The sequence below is a fragment of the Schistocerca cancellata genome, chromosome 9, assembly GCF_023864275.1.
Source record: "Schistocerca cancellata isolate TAMUIC-IGC-003103 chromosome 9, iqSchCanc2.1, whole genome shotgun sequence".
Classification (NCBI taxonomy): Eukaryota; Metazoa; Arthropoda; class Insecta; order Orthoptera; family Acrididae; genus Schistocerca; species Schistocerca cancellata.
The window spans coordinates 506,865,376-506,888,716 of NC_064634.1; the positions used below are offsets into that span (position 1 = coordinate 506,865,376).

General features: G+C 44.2%; 1 protein-coding gene across 1 annotated transcript in view; it reads left to right on the forward strand.

Annotated features, from left to right (window-relative positions):
- The window catches only part of LOC126101533 (uncharacterized), a 760,565-nt gene that overhangs the window by 655,966 nt on the left and 81,258 nt on the right, over positions 1-23,341 (forward strand). Inside the window, exon 14 of the mRNA XM_049912174.1 lies at positions 19,060-19,634. Coding sequence (XP_049768131.1) covers positions 19,060-19,634 — 575 coding nt within the window. The remainder of the gene's footprint in view (positions 1-19,059; positions 19,635-23,341) is intronic.

Genomic DNA, 23,341 nt, shown 5'->3' on the forward strand with positions numbered 1-23,341 from the left:
GCCCCCCAATACTAAATTGGTGATCCCTCTTCTACTCAAGTTGTGCCATCTAATCTTCAGCATTCTTCTGTAGCACCACATTTCGAAAGCTATTTATCGTCCACGTTTCTCTTCCATACATTGCTAAACTCCATACAAATACTTTCAGAAATGACTTCCTGACAATTCTATACTCGATGTTAACAAATTTTTCTTCTTCAGAAACTCTTTCCTTGCCATTGCCAGTCTAGATTTTATATCCTCTCTACTTCGACCATCACCAGTTATTTTGCTCCCCAAATAGCAAAACTTCTTTACTACTTTAAGTGTCTCATTTCCTAATCTAATTCCCTCAGCATCACCCGATTTAATTCGACTACATTCCATTATCCTCGTTTTGCTTTTGTTGATGTTCATCTTATACCCTCCTTTCAAGACACTGTCCATTCTGTTCAACTGCTCTTCCAAGTCCTTTGCTGTCTCTGACAGAATTACAATCTCATCTTCTCCATGCATTTTAATACCTACTCCGAGCCGGCCGCGGTGGTCTAGCGGTTCTGGCGCTGCAGTCCGGAACCGCGGGACTGCTACGGCCGCAGGATTGAATCCTGCCTCGGGCATGGGTGTGTGTGATGTCCTTAGGTTAGTTAGGTTTAAGTAGTTCTAAGTTCTAGGGGACTTATGACCTAAGATGTTGAGTCCCATAGTGCTCAGAGCCATTTGAACCATTTTTTGAATACCTACTCCAAACTTTTCTTTTGTTTCCTTTATTGCTTGCTCAGTATACAGATTCAATAACATTGGGGATAGGCTACAACCCTGCCTCACTCCCTTCCCAACCGCTGCTTCCCTTTCATACCCCTCGACTCTTATAACTGCCATCTGGTTTCTGTACAAATTGTAAATAGCCTTTCGCTCCCTGTATTTTACCCCTGCCACCTTTAGAATTTGAAAGAGAGTATTCCAATCAACATTGTCAAAAGCTTTCTCGAAGTCTAAAAATGCTAGAAACGTATGTTTCCCTTTCCTTAATCTTTCTTCTCAGATAAGTCGTAGGGTCAGTACTGCCTCACGTGTTCCAACGTTTATACGGAATCCAAACTCATCTTCCCCGAGGTCGGCTTCTATCAGTTTTTCCATTCGTCTGTAATGAATTCGCGGTAGTATTTTGCAGCTGTGACTTATTAAACTAACAGTTCGATAATTTTCACATCTGTCAACACCTGCTTTCTTTGGGATTGGGATTATTATATTCTTCTTGAAGTCTGAGGGTATTTCGCCTGTCTCATACATCTTGCTCACCAGATGGTAGAGTTTTCTCATGACTGGCTCTCCGAAGGCCGTCAGTAGTTCTAATGGAATATTGTCTACTCCCGGGGCCTTGTTTCGACTCAGGTCTTTCAGTGCTCTGTCAAACTCTTCACGCAGTATTGTATCTCCCATTTCATCTTTATCTACATCCTCTTCCATTTCCATAATATTGTCCTCAAGTACATCGCCCTTGTATAGGCCCTCTGTATACTCCTTCCACCTTTCTGCTTTCCCTTCTTTACTTAGAACTGGGTTTCCATCAAATGCAAGTGGATCTCCTTTCTCCAAAGGTCTCTTTCCTGCAGGCAGTATCTATCGTATCCTTAGTGAGATAAACCTCTACATCCTTACATTTGTCCTCTAGCCATCCCTGCTTAGCCATTTTGGACTTCCTGTCGATCTCATTTTTGAGACGTTTGTATTCCTTTTTGCCTGTTTCATTTACTGCATTTTTATACTTTCTCCTTTCATCAATTAAATTCAATATTTCTTCTGTTACCCAAGGGTTTCTACTAGCTCTCGCCTTTTTACCTATTTGATCCTCTGCTGCCTTGACTGTTTCATCCCTCAAAGCTACCCATTCTTCTTCTACTGTATTTCTTTCCCCCATTCCTGTCAATTGTTCCCTTATGCTCTCCCTGAAACTCTGTACAATCTCTGGTTCTTTCAGTTTATCCAGGCCCCATATCCTTAAATTCCCACCTTTTTGCAGTTTCTTCATTTTTAATCTACAGTTCATAACCAATAGTTTGTGGTCAGAGTCCACATCTGCCCCTCGGAAATGTCTTACAATTTAAAACCTGGTTTCTAAATCTCTGTCTTACCATTATATAATCTATCTGATATTTTCTAGTATCTCCAGGGTTCTTCCACGTATACAACCTTCTTTCATGATTCTTAAACCAAGTATTAGCTATGATTAAGTTATGCTCTGTGCAAAATTCTACCAGGCGGCTTCCTCTTTCATTTCTTAGCCCCAATCAATATTCACCTACTACGTTTCCTTCTCTCTGTTTTGCCCGCATCTCGTGGTCGTGCGGTAGCGTTCTCGCTTCACACGCCCGGGTTCCCGGATTCGATTCCCAGCGGGGTCAGGGATTTTCTCTGCCTCTTGATGGCTGGGTGTTGTGTGATGTCCTTAGGTTAGTTAGGTTTAAGTAGTTCTAAGTTCTAGGGGACTGATGACGTAAGTTGTTAAGTCCCATAGTGCTCAGAGCCATTTGAACCATCTCTCCGTTTTCCTACTGATGAATTCCAGTCACCCATGACTATTAAATTTTCGTCTCCCTTCACTACCTGAATAATTTTTTTTTATCTCATCATACATTTCATCAATTTCTTCGTCATCTGCAGAGCTAGTTGGCATATAAACTTGTACTACTGTAGTAGGAGTGGGCTTTGTATCTATGTTGGCCACAATAAAGCGTTCACTATGCTGTTTGTAGTAGCTTACCCGCATTCCTATATTCCTATTCATTATTAAACCTACTCCTGCATTACCCCTATCTGATTTTGTGTTTATAACCCTGTTTTCCCCTGACCAGAAGTCTTGTTCCTCCTGGCACCGAACTTTACTAATTCCCACTATATCTAACTTTAACCTATCCATTTCCCTTTTTAAATTTTCTAACCTGCCTGAAGGGATCTGACATTCCACGCTCCGATCCGTAGAACGCCAGTTTTCTTTCTCCTGATAACAACGTCCTCCTGAGTAGTCCCCGCCCGGAGATCCGAATGGGGGACTATTTTACCTCCGGAATATTTTACCCAAGAGGACGCCATCATCATTTAATCATACAGTAAAGCTGCATGCCCTCGGGAAAAATTACGGCTGTAGTTTCCCCTTGCTTTCAGGAATATGTATGAATATGAATATTCATATGAATATTAATATGAATATGAAGTTAAAATCACTCTATCGGACTCCAGTTACTATAATAATGTCTATATATTTTAAGCTACGTTACTTATTATTAGGTATTAACATTTGTTTCTGTTCTTTGAAGCTAAATTATTTATTATTGCATACAAACATTTGTTTCAGTTATTTTCAAGTACTACTTGAAACGCCCTGCTAATCCTGCAGGACAGAACAGTAATGCATTGACTATGCCCGCACCCTATCCAGCTGACTGTCTCTAGGTTGGGTTCCCTCCAAAAGACGAATGGTGTCCTCAAGGCCTTTAATAGCCTCAAACAAAAATTCGATTGCCGCTCCTGTCCCAGCCACCACCGCCGACGTGACGTCAACCAGCTGAAGAATGGCAGCGTGCTAATGGGCCACCAGTTCCGGAACACTGCCCTCAATCGGTTGGTTTCTTATTGCCAACTCGTAAACAAGGTGGTGCTTTCTGAGCAGGCAGATCCCCGCACACTGTCTGACTGCAATTACGAAAAGCACCTGAAACAAGTAGCGGCCAAAACAGTATGGTGCCACAGAAAACAAAAACAGAACATGAGTGAAACCGGAAGCAACTGGAATGGCAAGCGCAAGTGTAACCACACTCCGCTACCAGTGAGGCGCGCTGCTAAACCCGCAGGACAGGACACGTAGTTTCAATTCCAAAAAGGGGCCAAACGCGGGACTGCTACGGTCGCAGATTCGAGTCCTGCCTCGGGCATGGGTGTGTGTGAAGTCCTTCGGGTAGTTAGGTTTAAGTAGTTCTATGTTCTAGGGGACTTCTGACCTAAGATGTTGAGTCCCATAGTGCTCAGAGCCATTTGAACCATTTTAAAAGGGGCCAAAATAAAGGGCTGTCAGTTACACTCGAACATACAACTTTATTACTTGATCAAACATTACAAGAGGCCAAAAAAAATTTTTTTAAACACGCAGCTTTAATCTTTGGGAGTTAATTATCGGCTGAAAGCCACTTTAATTTAAAAACAGCTGAAGACCAATAACTTATAACGCCAGCAAAATCAGAAATTTAAAAGGCAATCCTTATCTTAAAATAGTACTTTAGTTAGGCTGAAGTAAACAACTTACCATCAAACCGGCTAAAGGCCGAAGACTTAAAAATTCAATGAAATTTTCTAAAATGCCAAAGGGCTTACGTGAAACATAACGTTAAACTAGGCTGAAAGCCTTAAGAGTAAAACAACTCTAATTTAAAACACAAAACCGGCTAGAAACCATACGAGTACAAACAACAACAACAAATAAAAAAAGGCAGTACACCCAAGGGCGCTCAGATGTTCGAGGGTCGGTCTGGAATCCAAACACTAACGCTCGCTTAGGTGAGGCAGGCAGTCGGGCCAACCATTCACGATCAGACGACAACCCAATCGACAGACAGTCAGCGGACCCACCGACAAGATAACTTCCACTTCACCCGACACAGGGCACAACAGGGAGTTCAACTAAACAACGTAGAAGCTATTGCCCCCCACAACCAATCATACATGGAGCTTTTAAACTACACACCGTGCTTAACAGCAACTACACTGTCTGAAATTTACGTCAACGGACAGGGCGTGACCGCTACGGTCACAGGTTCGAATCCTGCCTCGGGCATGGATGTGTGTGATGTCCTTAGGTTAGTTAGGTTTAAGTAGTTCTAAGTTCTAGGGGACTGATGACCACAGATGTTAAGTCCCATAATGCTCTGAGACATTTCTGAACGGCCAGGGCAAGTAACAGGAACGTTAACGGCCGCAAGGAAGAAGATTCCGCTGGTGCACTTCAATTCAAATAACCAAATGCAATGAAACTGCACCAGAGGGTGGCTAGAATTTTCCAACTTGAAAACCATGTTGTTGCTCGTGGGAATATCCCAACAACCGACAACGAACTCCAGACGGCACAATGGGAACAGTCTTGACTTCCTGGTAGGTTAAATCAAAACTCAACTCTCGTGTCCAAGGTCGGTGAGCCACGGACCTTCTAGCAATGGGAACAGCGCCACAGTCTCCGACACCGCGTAGAGACCGCCAGCGGGCCCAGGCCAAACTACGCCCCGCCGAGAATTCCTCGCTGCTCCACGCCAACCGATCAACTCGTCAGAGCCAGTACGCCGACATTTAAAATAACTTGTCAGTCAAAATCACACAAACTACATACAGTTTCACCAACACTTGCACGAAGAACCAGACAATGCTAACGGTAGTGACTGTACAGTAACAGGGACGAATCAGGAGTCGGCACACACAGCCAACCCATAAGCGATCGCCGGCCAAATACACGTCGTCCGGCAAGACGACCGACCGACTGAACACAAATACCAGATCCGAACTAACTGCTGGCACGTTCCAACTGGCTAGTCGACACTTTTTTTTTCTTTATTGTAATTTGAACACCCCATACAAGGTGGGCTGGCAGCAGAAAAGTTTACTCCGCTCTTCAGCCATAAGCAGTACAATAAAAGAGAAAGTGAGACAGAAAAGTAACAGACTGGCGGTTTAAAAAAACAGTAGATACAATAATTAAAAAACATGAAGTCGTTCACACTCGACGAAACGAACAAGAAAACTGTCGGCACTGTGCACAAACACTGACAAGTTAGACGACACATGTGAACGAAGGAGCGTGGACGGCGAAAAACACTGATGCACAAACACGACGGCACAGACACTAAACCGACCGCGATGATCTCCGGCGCGCGAATGTTCACTAGGCGTGTGCGAGTCCGGGGACCTGCCAAGAAACGAGGAGGAGGAGGAGGAGGGGGAGTGGGAGAGCGAGAGGAGAGAGCAGAGACGCCACGGGCAGGGGAGAAAGGGGGGAGAGAGGAAGGGGGAGGGGAAGCCCGGGGGAAGAGGGGTGGAGGGAGGGGACGGGGGAAAAGGAAAGAGAAGGGAAGGGAAGAGAAGGGAGGGAGGGTGCCTAAGGGAAAGGACACCGGAAGTGGGGGGGCAGGGTCAAAGTTAATGGGAGGGGTAGATGGAGGGGAGGAGGACATCATCAGGGAGGGGGAGCTGGCGGAAGCCACCTTGGGAGAGAGTAAGGAGGGTGGAGAGATGGAGACCAGGTGGGACGTGGGAATACAGGTGCGGCAGCGGGCGGGGGTGGGAGAGGATCGGGAATACGAGCGGATGAGGAGGATCGAGTTTACGGGAGGTGTACAGGATCCGTATCCTTTCAAGGAAAAGGAGGAGGTGGGGGAAGGGGATGAGATCATACAGGATCCGCGTGGGGGAGGGGAGACGGATGCGATAGGCGAGGTGGAGAGCATGGTGTTCAAGGATTTGGAGGGATTTGTAAAAGGTAGGGGGGGGGGCGGAGATCCAAGCCGGATGGGCATAACAAAGGATAGGGCGAATGAGGGATTTATAGGTGTGGAGGATGGTGGAGGGGTCCAGACCCCACATACGGAGCTTGAGGAGACTGAGGCGGGAGCGTGCCTTGGCTTGGATTGTCCGGAGATGGGGAGTCCAGGAGAGGCGACGGTCGAGGGTGACGCCAAGGTACTTAAGGGTGGGAGTGAGGGCGATAGGACGGCCATAGATGGTGAGATAGAAATCATGGAGGCGGAAGGAAGGGGTGGTTTTGCCTACAATGATCGCCTGTGTTTTAGAGGGATTGACCTTGAGCAACCACTGGTTGCACCAAGCGGTGAACCGGTCAAGATGGGATTGGAGAAGGTGTTGGGAGCGCTGCAGGGTGGGGGCAAGGGCAAGGAATGCGGTGTCATCGGCAAACTGGAGAAGGTGGATGGGTGGTGACGGTTGCGGCATGTCCGCCATGTACAAAAGGTACAGAAGGGGGGAGATGAGGGGGGAGAGGACGGAGCCTTGGGGCACACCGGCAGAGGGGAAAAAGGTGTAGGAATCTGTGCTATGGACGGTGACATAGGAAGGACGGCGGGAGAGAAAGGAGCCGATCAGACGGACGTAGTTAATGGGAAGGGCGAAGGTTTGGAGCTTGAAGAGGAGGCCGGAATGCCATACGCGGTCATAGGCACGTTCGAGATCCAGGGAGAGGAAGATTGCGGAGCGACGGGAATTAAGCTGGTCGGAAAGGAGATGAGTGAGGTGAAGGAGAAGGTCGTCGGAAGAGAAGGACGGCCGAAAGCCACACTGGGTAACGGGAAGGAGGCGGTGCTGGCGGAGATGCTGGTGGATGCGTCGGGTCAGGCTAGTCGACACACGACGACCGGGAAGTAATAGCAGTCCAGCAAAGATAATACGGCAGGGCTTATATCGATAAGCGCTGCTGCTGCCGCTCATGGGCAGCCGGAGCAGCAACTCAGTGACACAAGTAATTGAAACTAACATGACGAGGTGGCAGTACGGCTAAAACAGATTGTTAAATAAGAGACAGCACGAACACGAGCTACTCACGCCTCACTACTATATTAAAATCTTCCCGCTAGATGAGTATTTAACTAGAGGCGTATATATGTGAAACCAGAAACCCTCTATGTTTGTCATGTTATAAACTTTGTTGACAAGTGTAACTTAGAACTTCGTAATTCACGTGGGTTAACCACCCAAACACTTTTCGTTACATCTCTTAAGAGGTAACTCTTAAATCACAAACGAGAAAAATAAACCAACCGATAAGGAAATCATACCAATTTCATTTTGGCTGTAAAATAGGAGGTCAGGATACATCCTGGATCCCACACATATGATGTGTTTCATGTGTGACACTCTTAAGTGGGTGATTGAAAAGCGGATCGCATCACATGCAATTGTGCGTTCCCATGGCTTGCCGAGAACCACAGAACCACATAACAGACTGCTACTTCTACGTTGCACAGATCTCTGGAGTAACATCGAACACTAGGCACGCTGTCCAGCATTCTCATCTTGCTTCAGCTGGAAGACCTGTGCCTCACAGCACAGTTTAAGCCAGCCCATTCCTCAAAGACCAGAAACATGGAGTACAGTTACTGGCGAGTCAAAGCATAATGAATTTTCTGGCAGTAGAAGACAGGAACCGTTGTTTTCCTACACAAAAATGTACAACTGAACATCGTATGATTACACAGTCTGAATTAAACAATCTGGTTCGTGATGCTGTTAAGAAAACAAGCTGAGATTGTGGTTTAAAGGTTGAAAAGATGGAATGTTCTGGACATAAATGGAAGGGTATGTTTTTTCGTATAATACAACAACAGTATGAACATCTTTTCGCCAACAAAGACAACTTAGTGTGCTTTATTGATGCGGAGAGTTTATTTGAAGTCGTTGGGAAACCGCAGAATCCCATGAATGGCCACTTTTCATTGATTCTTCTAAGACTTGTTGCAAAGAAGTCCTCCTGCACTATGGCAGCCAATATCCGTCGATCCCTCTGCATATATGAAGGAATCACATGACAACATGAAGCTTTTGCTGCACAGTATAGAATATCATACCTAAGAATGGCATATACGTGGCGATTTGAAGGTGATAGGCCTGCTTCTCGGGTTACACCTAGCATACAAGAAGTTCTCAAGCTGCGACATCGTCGCGAAAAAACAGTGACCCGTATGTGTAATAAGTTACAGATTACCGAAACCGGTAATCTGTTAACTAAAAGTTTGTGACCATAGCCGTAAATTAAAGGAAACTTATTATAAGAAGTTCTGTTTTTCCTTTGTGAAATACGTGCAAAGCGTTGTAAAAAACTTCCCGGGAAACCATAATGCTGACAACTAATAGGAACTCGTCAGTCAGCTTATTGAGAATTGTAGGAAACTTGGTTGACTCTAAAAGTCTATTTCTAGCACTCACGTTTACAATTCTCCCCCTCCAACCTTGGCGTGAAAGTGGTAAACTAGGTCCTCAAAACCGTACATTGTATGCAATGAACAGAAAACGTAGCTTCTTTCGGCGTTAAATAAATATAAAAATTCATCCAATTTCAATATATGTGTTTAGAAAACCTATGTCCAACAGAAAAAAAAACTTAACAGATTTGAAATCACCAGACAAAACACCATATAAATCACCTTGCAGTTTCCACTGAACACACAAAATGCTTAATTTTATTACCCAATGCTACCGAAGCACCGATTGCAATAAAAACAGTTACACTATTTACAGAGAAAACTGTCTTGTGTTTTCCGTTTGATATCAGTCATTTTGACACGTGAAGCGTGTAATCTCCCCACGGAAATTTACCCTCTACCACGCAATAATTAATAATAGTTAATCAAAACATTCACATTTATTCACTTTTAGAAAGTATCTGATCGGATTTCTAGTAATATATGCGCCGACAGCCCGTCGACGCCAAGGTATTTTGCTAGTAAGATTATTCTTTGGAATAACAGAGATACATAGATGTATTCTCCATGGTTATTATAGACAGAGAGAGAGGGAGTACAGCTTCGGAAGTATCTGTCGGAAGATTGTCGGGTTGCTAAAAGAGATATTTGCTCTTCTTCTCGCTAAAACGAGCTAGTAACGTTTGTGCCACTAGCGTGTTATTGGTGGATAGAGAAAAACGGTAAACGAAATACTTGGAATCAACAGAAAACGGAACATGTAATGGAGATGGATTGAATATACTGTTTTCCTCAGAAATAAGGTTTGTGACCCTTTTATTCTAGAGTGAATGACGAATGAGTTCTCTGTCTGAATCATTGATTATTGTCTTGGCCCTGTAATTAGTGGGGAAGTTTCAGCTGTGACGAAGAGAGCCTGCAGTCTCCGAGTTTTGATAAAATCGTCCAAAAAGGCTTCGTCCACATCTGAAATTCTAAATCTGTCGTAAAATGAACGAATTGTTCAAACGATCGATTTTTCCCAACTGAATGCAGCGCTTAACAATAATAACAAATGTAAAGATCTTTTCCAGCAAACCAGCCGCTGAATATTAAGACGAAGGGCCCCACCAGAGATTCTATTGGGCTGATTCCACGTAAATAAAATAATAGATTTAAAACTGTACACGGATAAAGGACAGAGAGAGAGAGAGAGAGCGAATGAAACTCGAGAAAATACTCAGAATCCTCAATTAGCATAATTGTTTGCCTGTCTTATCACGGATAAGCCCAAAGGATAAAACAGGAGGCCCTAACTGTATTGTACCGATTTATGTGTGAGAGTGAAGGGCTAATAAAGGCGACAGTTACACCTCTGTACAGACAAAACATTACACCAAGTTAGCGGCAAGCTGCATTCACATACTTTCATCAATTACAGCAGAATTCATTATAAGCGGAATTCATCTCTGCGTCAGGACCGCACTAATGCCAGTCGTAGAGAGGACGCCCCAACTGGCTGGCTGATGTGTTCGCAGTGAGAAGTTAGTGAACTGTTCAGTCTCGCAGCAACCAGTTAAAAAAGGTCACAGAAAGAATTCTGAGATTTCGCGTTTCTGACAACATGTCTTAGGGCTAAGATAGATCGCGATTACCGCACCTGGTGACAGACGCTCGAGATAAACCACGCGCTGATACGCGCCACATCATTACAGCAATGCAAGGCTCGATGACGTCAAGCGGTCTTCTGTAGGCGTATAAGAAGTGTGGGCTGTGACGCTGAGCACACTGCGACTCCTTCAGCTGCCGGGACGCTCTGTGTGTTGGCTGCGGCGGCGAACATCACTTGCTTGGAGACACTCCCCCCTCATTCTACGGTGAGTCCTGTTCTCGCTTGCGGTTTCTTCATATACTGAGTAAGAGCCCCATTATACTTTGAGTCGATAATTCCTCTTCCAACTTTGAAGCGTTACGACATACACACTACATTGAATCCAGTTAGCAAATGAACACAGTCCAACGCAAAGTACAGGCAATGTCTGCCACATGACTTGTACCTGTCCGGTATTCACGACGTTACGTTTTGCGGCGTGGTGGGGTTCGGTTTTCCTTCGTATTGTTATCTCATTCTCACAGTCCAATCCACCTACCTACGGTAGGCTTCTTGTGTCCTCCTTGTTCCTTCACTCTGTCGTAGCGGGTACTGCCTAGGTGGTGCAAAGCACAGTTAAAGAAATTACCACCCAATACCTACCAGACTGACGCCGCAAATTCTACTTAAAAATCATTTCCTGAAAGTTCATGATAAATATCGGACGTCCGGGTTCTACCTTCATGTAGCAGAATGTTTAAAGTTCTATTGACTATTTATTGCCACTAATATTCAAGAAATGGTTGTCAAGTCCGTATTTACGTCTGCACTAATATTGTCTACGCAAGTTTACAGTGCTAAAAGTGTGATATACTTAGTCATACGAAAGCAGCCAGAATTTTGCAAGTTCGACCCGATCATTATTCATGATCGTAACAGTCACCGACCCACAACTTTGCGCGAGATAACGTTCCGTCGATTCATTTGTCTTCCTTTACACAAGTGCTCGCTATACTACTCTGTCACGAATGCCTCGCGGATTTTGTAAGTTTGACAGCAGTATTTCACACACGGTTGTCTTCCACACGGAAGCGTATAAAGTTACCAAACGTTCATTAAAATGCCTCCCACTCAAGTCACTTTCTATTAGCAATAACCAAACCCAATTTACGTCTGTAGTTCTTCATTTTACATATTGTTTGCGAAGAGCGCGGATAATCACGCCTTCTTCGGGACACACTAAAACTACAAACTGCCTAAAGATCCATGGTCCAACAATAATACAGAACGCCCAAAAGGGCAAAAGACTCACATAAAATGTACAATACACGGTACGTGTGTACAATGTCAATAGCTGTACTTAGCTCAAACGTCAGAAGCGTGCTCCCACACTCCAAGCAACGTTCGGTGGGCCGCGTGCTCTCAGGTTTGAGCTAAGTACAGCTATTGACATTGTACACACATACCGTGTATTTTACACAGTGTGTAAGCCTTTCTAGTATGATAAAAAAAATTATTAGGTTAAATATATTTCAATTCTTTCAATTTGAATCTGTGTTTCATACTAGAATGTCGTGTTCCCAGTTTGGCACAGCTTTGCCACAGGAGACACGAAAGCGGTCGAAGACGTCCGTCTTCTGGTCGGCTCCTGATCGTTGTCAGAAGGAGGCTAGTTTTTGATTACGCAAAGACTTCTATTATTTGGGAAAGAACAACCCGGAATTCTTTACGTAATCAGTATGAATTTTATAATTACCTAAGGGACCTTTAACAATGAACAGTAAAAAAAAATTGCATTTGCAAATGAAATCATTAATAAATGGGGCAGTTATGAGTTGTATAGAAGACAAAGGGCGGCCTTCTGTACACGACCAGGATGCCGCAGTATTCTCTGCTGTAGTAAAGGCTGTTTGACATTTATAAAAATAATATGGCATGGAGGTTAAAAAACTATAAAGGAAAAGAACAGAATAAGAAATCTGGCAAACACTAAATATATTCAAACAATTCTCACTAGCAAATTAGGGCTTATTTATAAACAATATAACTTACATAAGTACTTTTCTAACTGTATGGTGCGATCAGATTTCAGCCTGCCCTGTGTTGTCTCCTTGGTTTACGTTTTTGTCACAAATTACAGTCATTACTTTTCTCCTTCGTTAAAGACAATTCTTGCACTGTTCAACACCTTCATAACAATAACTTGCCGATTTACAGTTTCGAACATAAATTACTTGAATTTTATTAATTAATAATGTTGTCAGCACGCTGGCAAGACCGCTCAGTTTTCTAGCTTAATGTCGACCTTTTTTTACCTTTTCACATTACAAGCAGAAGTAGTATATTAAAATCTGATGATCTACAAAAGTTTTCATCTTTTATTTAGATCGAAGTGGAACGTCAGTTCAGCTTCTGTTAAAATGTTTCTTTGACTGCGCAATCGATGTATTAGCGTCCGCGCTAGATGCGCATCTCTACAGTTACGTAAATTATACACTCCTGGAAATTGAAATAAGAACACCGTGAATTCATTGGCCCAGGAAGGGGAAACTTTATTGACACATTCCTGGGGTCAGATACATCACATGATCACACTGACAGAACCACAGGCACATAGACACAATGTCGGCACTAGTACAGTGTATATCCACCTTTCACAGCAATGCAGGCTGCTATTCTCCCATGGAGACGATCGTAGAGATGCTGGATGTAGTCCTGTGGAACGGCTTGTCATGCCATTTCCACCTGGCGCCTCAGTTGGACCAGCGTTCGTGCTGGACGTGCAGACCGCGTGAGACGACGCTTCATCCAGTTCCAAACATGCTCAATGGGGGACAGATCCGGAGATCTTGCTGGCCAGGGTAGTTGACTTACACCTTCTAGAGCACGTTGGGTGGCACGGGATACATGCGGACGTGCATTGTCCTGTTGGAACAGCAAGTTCCCTTGCCGGTCTAGGAATGGTAGAACGATGGGTTCGATGACGGTTTGGATGTACCGTGCACTATTCAGTGTCCCCTCGACGATCACCGGTGGTGTACGGCCAGTGTAGGAGATCGCTCCCCACACCATGATGCCGGGTGTTGGCCCTGTGTGCCTCGGTCGTATGCAGTCGTGATTGTGGCGCTCACCTGCACGGCGCCAAACACGCAGACGACCATCATTGGCACCAAGGCAGAAGCGACTCTCATCGCTGAAGACGATACGTCTCCATTCGTCCCTCCATTCACTCCTGTCGCGACACCACTGGAGGCGGGCTGCACGATGTTGGGGCGTGAGCGGAAGACGGCCTAACGGTGTGCGGGACCGTAGCCCAGCTTCATGGAGACGGTTGCGAATGGTCCTCGCCGATACCCCAGGAGCAACAGTGTCCCTAATTTGCTGGGAAGTGGCGGTGCGGTCCCCTACGGCACTGCGTAGGATCCTACGGTCTTGGCGTGCATCCGTGCGTCGCTGCGGTCCGGTCCCAGGTCGACGGGCACGTGCACCTTCCGCCGACCACTGGCGACAACATCGATGTACTGTGGAGACCTCACGCCCCACGTGTTGAGCAATTCGGCGGTACGTCCACCCGGCCTGCCGCATGCCCACTATACGCCCTCGCTCAAAGTCCGTCAACTGCACATACGGTTCACGTCCACGCTGTCGCGGCATGCTACCAGTGTTAAAGACTGCGATGGAGCTCCGTATGCCACGGCAAACTGGCTGACACTGACGGCGGCGGTGCACAAATGCTGCGCAGCTAGCGCCATTCGACGGCCAACACCGCGGTTCCTGGTGTGTCCGCTGTGCCGTGCGTGTGATCATTGCTTGTACAGCCCTCTCGCAGTGTCCGGAGCAAGTATGGTGGGTCTGACACACCGGTGTCAATGTGTTCTTTTTTCCATTTCCAGGAGCGTATAAAACAAATGTCTTTCAAAGAATAGGTCTCATCTCATAGGTTGATCATTTAATATACAGACAGGTGAATGCCTTTTCAAGGGTACTTACAGCTTTCATACTACGGAAATCCCAATAATATTACACCTTGTTACAATTATAGGCAGCAATGTAATATGGGAAACAATGTTATGCATTTTAAGCAGGTACTGTCATGCCACACTAAATTAAAATACGAGATTATTGCAAGACTGCGGCATATTTTTGGAACTATGCAGTCGTTAGCTTGCGGCTTGAAGGTCGTTAGAGCTGGTAGCGGGAGGGTGCGTGCCTGTTCAGAGCTGCTGCTGCTACTGCCCTCACAGAGCAGTCAGCGGTTAGCCATGCTTCTGATGCGAGACAGGGCACGTAAACGTCGTTACGGCTGTAAAAGATCAACATCACACTTGTTAAGAAGAATTACGAGATCTGTTGAATGGAATGAACAGTGTAATGGGTGCAGAATATGGATTGAGAGTAAATCGCAGAAAAATGAAAATAAGCGCGTCTACGTTTTTCTCATCTATTATAACAACCCTCACCTTTTTATAAAGCTGCTATACAAGTTATCGTTCTCTGATAATGACAAATGGTGGAACAAAGTTTGTGTTTTATTCCTACTTCCTTCGGAGTTTCAGCCACTTCCTGTATGTCTACAAAAGCAATGAATGCTGCAAGCTAATTTTGAAGCTAATATTTCTTCCCTCATTCCTTGGCTTTCTGAAAGCCAAATTAATATTCTGAGAAAGTGGCACAATTCTTACGGAAAGAATTAACCAACTATCAGTGTTGAATCAAGCAATGTATTTGCAGTAAATGAATAATTTGACCTTTTATTTAAAGAATTAAGATGACCATCTAATTTAGACATTTTCGATGCTGAGTATGTACTTGAGTTGAGAATTTCTTCAGCGAGAATTAGACTCGCTGATAGAAAACTAACATCAATGGGAATAGTCTACAGTGTGCAATAAAGGATCACTTTTTTGGAACCCATTAATTGTCACTCATTACGACGCACAAAGGTGCCTACAAGCTTCCTCTGTAAAGGTGCAGAAGCGTGGCGCCATGGAACGCCATACTTGGGCTTAAGACACTACCACCTGCAGGGTGTGACACATGTGAGCGAAAAGCCAGAGTTCTGAAGTTCATTAGACGTTTAATGATATCACATTCGCACAAAATTTTGCCAGAAGAAGGCCCAACACCGAAATGGACGTGTCACATGTTGGGAAAATCACACACGCCCCTTATTTTGAAGTCTCAGTGATGGAGGTCAGAACTGCGACACCCAACGTCGAAATGACGTGGTTATGTTATGGACAGCAGAGGAAAACGTTTCAGACACATCGCACCTCAGAATCGACACGAAAAGCCCACAGGAGGTGACAAAGGGTGTTAATAAAACCAATCTTTTGTTTGGTCGTTGACTTCCCACATTTCACAGTCGAAAATGACAGGCTACTATGTGATAACTAGCAAAATGGCACTCTTGACAACCTTTGACGCTACTGACACCCCCAAACGTTTCAGCCCATTTCTAAGAACATCGTTGTGCTGTATCCCCTTGTACTTGATCTGACCCCTTTGAAGAGCAGCGCAACCGCAATTATTGCTCTCGTGTCTATGTTTGAAGCACCAGGGGACATTCAGAATTATTTGCCGAAATTTGAACGTGATACAAAGCAGCAAAGGGTGTTTATGGACTTTAAGCCCTCTTGTTCTGGGACCTTTTCAAAAGTATGTTGTTACTCTTTAATTTCTTAGGAGAGGCACGAAGTACTACCTTCCCCCTGCCACCAACTTCTACCCCCCCCCCCCCCCCTCCTTCCCTCTTGGTAAAAAATTCCTTGATATTGTTAGAGCTAAGTGTGATATCAGAGGACAGAGACTGACGCAAGTGTGAATTAAAAAGCAAGGGATCGCTCTAAGACCCCCTCAGTTTGGCAACATCTTTGGTGGCACTTGCGCACCTCCGTTGAGAATCTGAATAGTGTACCTCTACAGAGACAGCCTATGAAGTTGTCCTATGCGCCTGCTGGCAGATATCTGGAACAGAGCGTTGTCAAGAAGTTGCCTGCCTATAGGGGCCTAACACTAGGTATTTCTTCATACAGCCTTATTCTGGCTATATGAGTCACCCAATCCACAGCCCATAACAACCATTAAGGATGCACTGTGATATGATCTTGTTGCATTTAGAGGCAGCTGAAAGTTTCTTTGCCCATTTATTGTTATTTTGTTGCGGATATTAATGTCTCTGTGACACACGATTATTGGGTGTTCTCATCGATATTTATACCGAGGTATGTTTGTGACACTTTTCTGTTCACTGGTTGGTCATACATTCTGATTGTTGGCTTTTATAGTCTTTATAATATACACTAATATGTAAGCTATTTTGTGCGCTGCTATTTTAAATTTCTTTCGTATACACCAATTACTTAGTCTTGCAAGAACCTTCCTATTAATTTCCTCTGATATAGCGCTTGTACGGGCAGATACTATAAAAAAATTTGGTAGGTCCTCTGCTTAGGTGTTGCAGCCTCTAGTATTTCTTATGCTCTGGAGCCGGCTCATTAATGATAACAAACAGAAACCTGTGGGCAGCTTTTGGTGATGTTTTTCACAATTTCCTTTCGATGGTTTCTAGTTTCACCTGCCTGTGTGTGCAGTAACATCTTAGGATGTTATAGAGACTATTGAGACAGCCCATCTGCTTCAGTTTCCTAAATGTGTAGGCAACCATAAATGACAGATATCCCCAGCTTCATCAGTCATTGTAACTATACCGTAACTGTCTGAGGTATTCACGATATCCATTGCGTGATTTACCGCATCCTCGATGTATTTCCTTTTCCTGGCACCATAATGCCGGAGCTCATGCCTATTATCTGTCTACGATGGCTCAGACAGCGGCACGGAACGTGTCTGTGTACGTCATCGGAGTATTTACCAGACAATTGTGCTGTAAGATTTAAACTTCACAATACCAAGGTGGGAGGGGTCGTAGTGGTACTTTATGTCCATCTATACATATATTGTTATCTAGTCAGTTTTTTATATCTTAAAATTTTAAAGAGGTATTTGTTGTTGTTAATGAATTCTATCAGATTCCATATATGTTTTAAAAATTTCAGTTCATATAACACAAAAATTTAAGTCACAGTAGTAGATGTCAGTTTCCCGAACGCAAATCGTAGACACTATTTCCAAGTTCTGAGCCATACTTACACATCAGTACCTCTTTAAAACTTACGTATAGAGTCAACAACACTGAAAGAAATGTGCGTTACTTATTTGTTGACTTGGTTACGAAGTCAGTAGTACACATTATCAGAAGTGCTTTGATATCGCTATTATTTGAAGCGGTGTTTCAGGTTCTGGACCCTAATTATATATAAGTACCTATTCAAAAGTACTTTGTTAATATAATTTTAATTTTTTAGAGTGGACAAACTATGCCCTTCCTTCCCCATCCCCATACTGGTAATGCAAGCTGTTCCTTGATATTGTTAGGGCTAAGTTGTTTTGGATCTTTGTCTTCTCCCTAATGATACTTGAGAATCTATAGATTCTGGTGACTCATCGATACAAAGGAAATTCGTTGAACGACGCCATTACATATATGGTAAAATTTGGTCCACTAGCTGATGCAACACTTGTGCCATAATTGTATCAACCCCTCGTGCTTTCTCTGTTTCTTATCTTTACTATTGCCCAGCCCCATGTGCTTCTGGGTAAATGAAATCAAAACATCATTCACATGCTGCTGGAGTAGTTGTCAGCGAAGATACTGTTATGTCTTCTGGCAACGGAGTTCTAATGTCTTCTGGCCGTCATCATCATACCTCTAGATCGTCCCAAGGTCGATAATACAGTGGTTAATCGAACCGTGTTTGTTGTATGTTTGTATGTGAAACACTAAATGTCTGTCGCAATTTGGTCCTCGACAAAGTGCCCGCATTTTGTGCTCTTCATTGGACTAACGCTTTCTTTATATTATTGTTTAACTGTTCGATAAAACTAAGCCTTGTTTGTCGTTCTGTTTCCCCTGAAGTTCTATGGTAGTATCTTGTGACCTGCTGTGCTGTCCATCTCTGTGGGGTGAAACAGCAGGCAATTTCAAAAACCTTTGGCTGCCTAACAAATATTGGGATGGACTTATAGTGCGCAGTCAGCAACATTTGAAGAACTTGTTTGCTGTGGCCTAAACATCATATCCAAACCGTTGCAGTGGTTATATGTTCTTTTCTGCCTTTAAAAGTTCCCAAATCGCTTTACATCAATTGCATACTCACTTGGGCTGCATGATAGCGTGAGAGACACTATCTGCATCTCTTATTGTAAACTAATTGAGATTACAGTCAGTTGTAAGTCCATCACAAACCTTCCATTCTGCAATGTGGTCTCTGCACTTTAGTTTGCAAGGCAGATATATTTGGTTCTGCACAGGCGCGATTTTCGAAAGTCAGACGATTGAGAGGCCTATTCATGAGATGAATGTCCAGATGTCAAAATATTTACCACTTTTCGCTTGACACTGTCCTGCCTGTGGCTCGTACAAGCACAGAGAGTGTCATGTGGGGAGAAAGGGCTGCTGAGTGACGTCATGTTCCAGAGTCATCCACAATGGAACCCACCAAGGCGGTTATGGAGACCACAGCCAGGGACCTGGGCGCCCTTCTGGACGCAGGGGACGGCGCAGTCGTCACACTGGTAGCGGGCGGCACCCGTCTCGTGGCGCACAGGGCCGTGTTGGCCGATAGAAGTCCCGTGTTTGGTGGCATGTTTCGCCACGACACACTGGAAGCCAACACCGGCGAGGTCGCAGTCCCGGACGTGGAGGGCCCGGTGCTGCGCCAGCTGGTCGCCTACCTCTACACCCTCCAGGCCCCTCAGCTGCCCAGCCTGGCCCCCCAGCTGCTGGCAGCAGCTGATAAATACGGCGTGTCGGCTCTGAAGGCTTGGTGTGAGCAGCTCGTGGCCGCTCAGCTGTCTGTTGAGACTGCGGCGGCCACAGCTGTTCTGGCGATCAGGCACTCCTGCACCAGCCTCAGGCAGGCCGCCGTTAACTTCATCAAGGCCAACGTCGACCAGGTTATGATCACGCAGGGCTGGTCTGATGCAGTGCACACTCATCCTGAAGATGTGGTCACACTGGGTCACCTGCTCGCGAGTCCTCCAGCAGAAGCCTGGTAAGCAAGTGACAGGCCACTTGCCTGTCTTGAAAATTTCTATGTACTTTTGTATTTCAGAACCAATAATTGCACTTAGAGTACAAGTATGGAACAAATAGACATCTGACAGGAAAAGTCACATAACCAAAAACTAATTAATATAGAGCAATGAAATTTTGGGAACACATTTGTCTAGGTATCATATGTAACTCATTAACATCACAGGTTAATGTAAGCTGTAGATTTGCCATTGCAATCGTGACATGCTGCCACACTACTAAGTGGAGTAACAACCAGGATGTTGAATGCAAGCATGTAAATGTTAATGCATACTGTTGTACAGGTACCCGATGTCAATTTGCGCGATGGAGTTCCATGCATGTTTCACTTGGTTGGTCAACAGAGAAACAGTTAATGCTGTTTACAGATGACGCTGGAGATGTTATCCGATGAGCCGGCGGGGGTGGCCGAGCGGTTGTAGGCGCTACAGTCTGGAACTGTGCGACCGCTATGGTCGCAGGTGCGAATCCTGCCTCGGGCATGGATGTGTGTGATGTCCTTGGGTTAGTTAGGTTTAAGTAGTTCTAAGTTCTAGGGGACTGATGACCTCAGAAGTTAAGTCCCATAGTGCTCAGAGCCATTTGAACCATTTTTGTTATCCGATGATGTCCCATATGTACCCGATTGGAGACAGATATGGCGATCCAGAAATCAAGGCAACAAGCCAACACCCTGTAGAGTATGTTGTATTACAACAGCTGATATGTGGGCTTGCGTTATCCTGTTGGAAAACACCTCCTGAAATGATGTTCATGAATGGCAGCACAGCAGGTCCTATCGCAAGTGACTGACGCACATTTGCAGTCAGGGTGCATGGTATAACGACGACAGTGCTTTTTCTCTCACAGGAAATTGCACCCAAGATCATAGCTTCAGCTGTAGGTCCAATGTTCCTAGCATGCAGACAGGTTGGCTGCAGGTCCTCAACTGGCCTGCTCTTAACCTACATATCGCCATCACAGGCACTGGGGCAGAACCAACCCATCAGAAAACGCGACAGACTTCCACTCTGCTGTCGCTTCGTCCCACTGAAGTCGCAAATGACGGTGGTTTGGGGTCAGTGGAATGCACGCTTCAGGGCGTCTGGCTCGGAGCTGTCCTTGATGTAAACAATTTCTAATATTTCATTAGGTCCCTGTGTGCCAACTGCTACTCAGATTATTGCTACAGATGCAGTATGATAATGGCATCTTTGTCCCGATCAAATCGCCCCGTCCAATCTCAAAGGTAACTAACGCTCACGATCGCTACAGTACGTATTTGAAACAAACATGATCTGCATACTTATAGTGGCGCTACTAGTGCCACTCTTATGCGATTTGCGCTAAATCTGAAGAGACATGATCTTTCAGGTGTAGAAACACACCTACTAACTTTCGTTTATGGAGAACAACTTTTTCTTGGTTCTGCAATTTTTTCACCATCACTGTACATGATCACAGATGTCCATTTTCTGATAGGTCTTGATGTTTTCCTCAACTTCATGTAACATCTTCATTTAGTACTATAACTGAACTGCATTTATTAACAGGTAAACTAGGTAACAAAAATCAAGGAAGAGACAAATTTTTCGTAGCCTCATAAATTACATTGACCTACCTGCGGTCATCAGTTCTATTAAATTCTATGTGTTGAACAACCAGTGATTTAGATTCCGACATCAAGCCTCTGAACAAAAAGTACATTGACTGTGGAGAGAGCAGGAACCATTGTAGTGGTGGATACAATTATGTGCTGCTCAAGACAGAAGCAGAAACAATAATGTTTACAGGTTGCAGCCAGGTCATAGAAACGTGAGGGTCTTTTTCTGTGTTCTGTACAGGGTTACTGTTAACTTGTTGGTGTAAAAGAGTCTTTATTGTTGTTGTCTGCCTCTGCTGCTTCCAACAAGGACGTAAATATAAATTGCATCATGCTAAGTATATGGAAGATGAAGATGGGGAGCAAGTCTGTCACCCACAACCACCACTAAGCACTTTGTTGCAGATTGTGGCATGGCTCAAGGAGACCAGTAACGTGTTTATAATTTCTGATTTCTGATGTGACCACACAGTATGTGTTAACCTCTGGGTAGGTGTAGTAAAGTAAATGGACAGAGCAGTCACTATTCCCACATCAGTACTACACATTTGCATGTTGTATATCTCTCATTTGGTTTCTTGCTAGATGTATGTAATACAACTATACTTTCCATAGTAAAGTTCCCTTACTTTTCCCAATCAAAGCAGATGGATTTGGTAGTAAGAAGCACGAAAAAACGACCCCAGTAATGAAGTTAACATAAGTAGATGTGGAGGAGGGTGTAGCTGTGTACACCCTATAAAGTCTGTGCCCACCTCACGATGCAACAAGCAAGTTCTAAGACCAAAACAGTAGCATTGGGGCCCTTATTCACATTTCATTCCTGTTTCTGTTTAGTTGTCTCTCAGGATACATCCAGTAGCTAAGTACACTCCCTTCTATTACACATGCTGGGAGGAGTTCTACTGATCAAATTGGTCTGCTTGCCTCATTGAGTAGCAGCCATCAGCCCTCTGCTTGCCTGTCCCTTTGTTTCTGTTGTGTTACTAAAGGCTATATGGAGAATTCTGCTCTGTTTCCTTCTACTGGGACTTTCCCTATGTCATATGTATATTACACAAATGGGAAACAATAGCTTGGTAATCCATATGCATTTTTGGCGTAGAATTCGAGTATTCAATAAAAACTAAGATTGCTATTAGAAAATACAAAGTTGGCCCCACAAACCACGGGTGGTTCGGAGGTGGCCATTTGTAACAGAGACTGATGTTCCATATCCTTATATTGACTTTACACCTAGAACATTTTTTTCGTATGATGCCTCTTTTCTGATACATTTAGTTATATGTATCCAGTGTGTAAACACACACCAGTACCTGCCCTCTTCAGGGATTAACTTTCAGTTTCGAGAGATTAGCTTGTGCCTTCTGCTCTCTGGCACCGGTCACAGCTTTCACCACTTTCGACGTGTAATCACGATTTGATGAATCTATACGGAAATGGAATTTGTCCATTTCCATATGGAACCACATGATCATTATGTTCCTTCAGATTGACTCCTTCATTCCCAAGGAAATGTTCTAGTCACAATCTAGTAGACATAATTACCCTGAATACAGTAATGAAATGGTATTTTATATGTCATTGAAGTAAAAACATATGACCCGTTTCCTGGCGTAAATGTATATACAGTTCGTCTCTAGTTATATTATAGGTTTTCGTCTCACACACATTCGACTTTATTGTCAGATGACGTTTAACGTTCATCAGTTCAATGAGTGACCCCATGGACAATGAGAATCAAATCTGTGCAGTGGGCAATGTTTCAGTTTCTGTGATGAAATTCATAAACTGGCTGCACTTTAATTTTTCGCTGGAACACATTCTTTGTATCACACACTGTGTGCCTTTTATTTTTCTGAATTTACTTCGCCAGTCTGCCCGAAAGTTGCTGCCCCCTTGGTTATCATGTGAACCCCCTATAGCCTGATTCGCAACACATGAGCTACAAGCACCATTTGATTACAGCAGTACCACAATAAGCTCACTCAAAGATTATTGCTGTTGCAATTTCTGTGTAACTGTTGTTGTTGTGTATTCCACCTGTCCTGTGCAACAGTCTCCTTGTATTACTCTAGCATAAC